Below are 6000 nucleotides of genomic sequence, written 5' to 3' on the forward strand. Positions count from 1 at the left end.
AACACACTGAAATAAGTATCTTTTAACAATATCCTACATCATCCCATATTATACCAAATCATACTCCTCACATGCAAATTAATATAAACCCCTCTTCAATACTTCAATAATCTCAATATCAAATCTGCCAACATGGGAGCAAGGCCATTTTCACTTGGGTCAATTTTATTACACACCTCCCAATCAAAGATGTAACATTGAATACAACTAGATACTTTGCTGGAATAAGCCTTTTCTGTTTTAAGAAAGGACCTACTCATCTTCCTAGAACAGGCACACATAGTTATTTTAAAATTCAACAATATTTTAGTGTTTTTTCACAACTATTTAACAGAAACAGTTTCTATCAGCCAAAAATTGGGGAGTAAAGGTTTTCACGTTTATCCTTTACATTAAGGATATCACAGCAACCCACCAAAATGACTTATTCTATCCAATCCCCAATCTTACATTCAAACCCCATACTACTTTATATGTCAACATGTTGCGAAATAGGCACCAAGACTGGTAACAAGGTCACTTAAAAAAAACAGTAAGTCTTGTTTAGTGATAAAAGTGAAAGCACTTTCCATTTCCTCAACAGCTAGTCAAAATTTAAGATTCCAAATTCAATACTTTCAAATTCCAAAACAATCATCTAATCAGGGGAAAAAAACAAGTTTTTGAGGCTGTGTGACAGAAAACTATCACACACTAAAAGCTGTATTGCAATCTTTAAAAAAATGTTCATTTCCAGATTGATATCATCTTAAAAATAAAATCTGGAATTACAAACTACTCCTAGGAAGGTAGGCATTCTTAAAGACACAGTGAGTGATCTGTGTATCTATCTACAGTAAAGTTTAGGTCAGCCCTTCAATTTTACTAGTTTATTTGTGTAACAGACCAAGTAGATAAGCTATGTTACATAATTTGTGGGTTTAATAACTTTATTTTTGAGACACTGGTTGTAGAGTGTAAGTTAAAAGGCCGTTATACAGTCAGAAGCAACAGAACTGGCACTATCATCAATATGAACTGGAAAAGGGGCTTTTTCTGAATGAGTCTGGGGCATGCAAATTTCTTGCCGGTAACTGCTGGAACTCAGTCTCATTTTCCAGAATGCTTGTTTTCCAATTGCTTCCAAAACTATTGCTCTGACAAACCATACCACACCTAAACTTATTCACATCTTATTAGGATACTCTAATGGACGGGGTCCAAATGTAATTTGATTTTACAAATGTAATAGATAAATAAGATTATTTCCATTAAAAATAAAATGTGCTCTGATTACCCTATTTATAAAATTTTGTCAACAGTGTCATATGCCATCCACATTCTGCTCTTTGATACTAAAACAGGATCTCTCTAAGATGAAAAGTACAGAAATTATACTACTTGAAAGGGAAGGCATCTCTACCATACCAGCACTCATCTAACAGCTTTTTTAAAAGGCCTTTTACAAAAACTACACTAACAAATTTAAGTCCCCATCCCCATGTCTTTCTCATCTTGCCTACTTTAATTTCTCATATTTTCACAAACTGCTCTTCATGAATCAAATCTATTTCAACTTAGAAATTGTAAGAAAATATTTAAGATAACATACATCACTTCTAATTTTAAAGTTACTGAAATATTAAGTTCATATAGATTCAAAAGGGAGGAGTGAAGGATACAAGGCTTAAACACATCAATATGTAGTATTTAGGCCATGGAGATTACAGTGCTTCAGTCAATTAACATGGGAAAAAATGTGCTGGTAAAGCATTAAAAGGGCTATAAAACAGATCTTCACTAGTAATTTCACCCAAGCCATTTGTATACCACAATATATAATTCTCTGAAGTTTCAAAACATTTAAGAAACAATGCTTTTCCCTAAATTTGCTAGCTTATTTTGTAGGGTTAAATTTCCATCTCAATCTTATTTTCTTTCCTATAAATTAATCAGCATCTGTAAACTTCCTGCCTGTTCAAACTATTAACATGGAAGATCAGAGTGAGTGATTAGATCAAAGTTGTAGTTTGAACTGTTTTTTAGAACAGTTACTCTATTCCACAGAATGTGGCATTATCCTATTCCACAGACGGTTACTTATCCCCGAAATTGTTAACTTACAGTAAAAATAACAAGCACACGACAAACAGCTCTCCGGCTCTGACAGATTATCAGTAGTACCAACTGTACGCATTGACTGAAACTGACCTTTTCCTAAGAGGATTTTCAAACGAACTAACAAAATAAGCTTCATAAGTATAAAAGGGTTAACAGACACGGTACATCGATCCACAACAAGGGTAAGACCCAAAACTCGTTTGGCTTGAGGAAGCGTGAAAATGAAAGAGCAATGGACGCCCTAACACTTATAAACCCTAAATAAGAATCTATTGAAAAACCAGAGAATACATTTGCACCCCCTGTAATGGCAACGTAATAAATGCCTCTTTAAACAGATCAGGACACACACAAGTTTTCCCAACAGTGCCGCCGACTCAAGCACACATATGGAAATAATCGCAAGCAGCAGCGCAATAGCTGGAGAGAGGGGTGCGGGGGGGGGGGGGGAACCACGATGGATCTGGAAGTTCAGAGACCTTGCTGTTAGGCTTCTAGCTCAACAACTCACTCCCAGAGTGACCTTGGGCAAACCAGTCTCCCTAGGCCTCACTTTCCTAATCTGAGAGAAACTTCAAGTCCCTCTTATAGTATTAACTCTGTCTCAACTTCCTGTGACTCGGAGTAGGCTTCGCAGCTGCCAATAATCAATGCCAAAAGAAAAAAAAAAAATAGGGAACGAGTTAAAGGGGTCAGAGTGCCCAAAGAGAAGAGGGGTCGGAAGGGGAAGTGGACCCTGAGCCGGCAAAGCGCGGCGCTGGCCTCGGGGGCGCGGAGGCGTCCGCAGGAGGGCCCGGAGGTGGGCCTGCCAGGCCTCCCGGCCCGGCGGGAGGTGGAGCCGAGGCTCTCGCGTGCATTGTCCCCGGGAGGGAGCCATGTTTCCTCCTCCCCGGCACTCCCAGATGGCGGCCGGGGGCGCGGGGCCGAAGCGCACAGGGCACGGTGGTCTGGAGTGAGGGGGTGCCCAGCAGAGACGGGGAGAGAGGAGCTCGGGCCCGGGTCGGCCTGTCTCCGGAGCCGCGACGCCGCCACCCTGCCCCCCGAGACTCACCGGGCGGCGGCGGGAGGAAGGCGAGCCCCGCAGAGAAACGGTTCCCGGCTCCGCGCCGCCCACCCTCCCCGCTCAACCTCCCATGTCGGCTGGAGCGAGAAGGGATACCATACCCAACCCCGAGCTGGGTCGGCGGCGGGCAGGCCGCAGGGGCCTCCCGTGCAGCCACAGTCGGGCGGCCGCACACCGCGCACCAGGCCCGGGCCCCCTCGACCTCCGAGGCCTCGGGCCGCCCCAGTCCGGCGCGCTCCGATCCCCTCCTCACCGTTGGCGCGCTTGAGAGCATTTTCCGGCCTCTGGAAATAGGCCGGCATCTTAGCGGCAGGCTCAGTTCACCCGGCGTCAGCGAATCCTCGGGGTCCCGGGCCGGGAGAGAAGACGAAGGGGAACCAGCGCGAGGTTCCACGCGCCTAGCCAGCAGTCGCCCGCGCCCAGCCGGCCAGAGACGGAAAGGAAGAAGCCACGTGACCCCCTGCGCGGCGGCGCCGCCGCCGCTTAGGCCCCGGATGTAGGGGGCGGGCCTCCGGGCGCGCCCCGCCCCTCCCGCGCGCAAGCGCGTTGGCGTTACGCGCGCCGGCTGACGTGGCGGCTGCGCTCGGCAGACGGGCGCTAAGGTTCCACTTCTGGAGTCTGTGAGACGTACGTTGGGGAGCGGGTTTTCAGGCCCCGAGCTCCTCGAGTGAGAATAGGGGTGAGAAAGATGCAGTTTGGGCCAGAACTACTGTCTGGCGAGAAAGCGCTGCTGCTGCTGCTAAGTCACTTCAGTCGTGTCCGACTCTGTGCGACTCCATAGACGGCAGCCCACCGGGCTCCCCTGTCACTGGGATTTTCCAGGCAAGAACACTGGAGTGGGGGTGCCATTGCCTTCTCCGGCGAGAAAGCGCAGTCTTCCTCTAGTAAGATTTGTGCGGAGTCCTGCAAAGTTAGAATCAGGTCTCATTCGCCTCAGTTCGGTTCCGTTCAGTCAGCTCAGTCGTGTCCGACCCTTTGCGACCCCATGGACTGCAGCACGCCAGGCTTCTCTCCCTGGAATTCTCCAGGCAAGGATACTGACTTGGCTGAGTTAAAATACCGAATTTATTCGCTTAACACAAATGCATTGAGCACATATTGTGCTTAACACAATTGTGCTTAACACAAATGCATTGAGCACATGAGGCCCAGGATGTTCACCTCTAGTGGAGACCTGTCGCATGAGACTAGCATGGGGAGGAGAGTTGCAGTAAGTAACTAAACAGCTAAGCAGGCTTTTTTCACATCTAGATAAAATTTTAAAGTTGGTGACACAGAGAGTGCCGGGCCCTCAGAAAAGGCTCGTTTTGCGCCAAGACCTGAAGGTTGGGTATATACTGGAGACAGCAGTCTGGCGTGGGAAGACATGGAGCAGACCAGACCCTCAAAATATTTGAAGATACATGGGAGTGTCATCCCCTTTATGTTGAGCATATACTGCACACAAACCTAAGAAACGTGTTAATGAAAAAATTCTGTAACAGGCCCTTTGCTACCGGTCTTCTATTTTTGATGAACAACTTTAATGTTCAAACATTATACCTAGAACTTGAAAGCCATTTAAACTTAATCTAATTACTCAGAATGAGTTCTGGGACTTGCCTGGCAGTGGTCAATGGTTAAGACTATGCACTTCCACTGCCGGGGCATGGGTTCCATCCATCCCTGGAAACAGAAGATCCTGCATGCCCTGCAGCTTGACCAAAAAAATTTAAGTTCAGAAGAAAAATTCAGAAAGCAGCAGTGGAATAAACTGTTGCAAGTTTATTACACATTTTGTAATAATGAGTGGTAAAGAATCTGCCTACAATAGAGGAGACCACCTGTAATGCAGGAGATGTGGGTTTGATTCCTGGGTAGAGAAGACCACCTGGAGAAGGAAATAGCAAATCACTCCAGTGTTCTTGCCTCAGAATTCCCATGGACAGAGTAACTTGGCAGCCTGCAGTCCATGGGGTCACAAGAGTCGGACATTAGTGACTAAACTCACAATAATAGATGGGATGTGTAAATTAACAAGAGTACCGCATTAATGAATGAGAAAACTGCAGTATATACACACAAAAAGCATTTCCCCCTCATTCCTCCTGCCTCAGCAAAGAGGGTTTTCTATTTATCACTAGAAAGAATATTTGGGAAATGCAGACATAGACAAAAAATAAATCGCAAATTCTAAAAGAAAAAAATTTACTTTAAAATTCATTTCAGAGAGTTCTTCCTCCAAATGATTAGATCACCCTGAGCCTACTCCTCAAAAAATAAGAGCAGAGTTGAGCAGCAAGTGTTAAAAAACCATGGGAACTGTTTTATAGGACAAGATCAAGAGACTTTTTTGTGTATACAATAATTAAGTCAAAATTAAAGAGCTAAACATAAGAGCAAATATAGCTTTTAAATGCTGTAGGTAGAAAACTTTGTCAGTAGACCAGAGAGGTACATAACAGAATAAAATAAAAAGAAACCTGGCCTAGGTATCAAAAAAGCTTTCCAACATTCTTAACTTTCCATTGTCATATCTCAAAGAAAATGGTGAAATGATTATTGATTATTACTCATTATTTGGCAGACCTGAAACAAAAATACTAGAAAATTGGGAGGTAAGATGAAACCCAGTGTTTCTACATCTTCATCGTTTTCTCTTTGAAGTTATTTTAAGACTACAGTCAACCCTCTGCACCCACTCCTGTGGAGTTCTGCATCGTCAGATTCAACCAGACATGCATCAGAAATAGTCAGAAGGGAATTCCCTGAAGGTCCAGTGGGTAGGACTCTGCACTTTCACTGCTGAGAGTCCAGGTTCAATCGCTGGCTGGGGAACGAAGATCCCACAAGTCACA

At 44.7% G+C, this 6000-nt stretch overlaps 1 protein-coding gene across 1 annotated transcript in view; it reads right to left on the reverse strand.

The window, feature by feature from the left end:
- The window catches only part of EIF3A (eukaryotic translation initiation factor 3 subunit A), a 34911-nt gene extending 31296 nt beyond the window's left edge, over positions 1 to 3615 (reverse strand). The window contains exon 1 of the mRNA XM_088842365.1: positions 3417 to 3615. Within this exon, the coding sequence (XP_088698491.1) occupies positions 3417 to 3465 (49 nt within the window). The 5' untranslated portion in view covers positions 3466 to 3615. The remainder of the gene's footprint in view (positions 1 to 3416) is intronic.
- Positions 3616 to 6000: the final 2385 nt, after the last annotated feature.

Source organism: Moschus berezovskii, chromosome 12 (assembly GCF_049115385.1).
Source record: "Moschus berezovskii isolate FMDL1 chromosome 12, NW_MosBer_1.0, whole genome shotgun sequence".
Lineage (NCBI taxonomy): Eukaryota > Metazoa > Chordata > Mammalia > Artiodactyla > Moschidae > Moschus > Moschus berezovskii.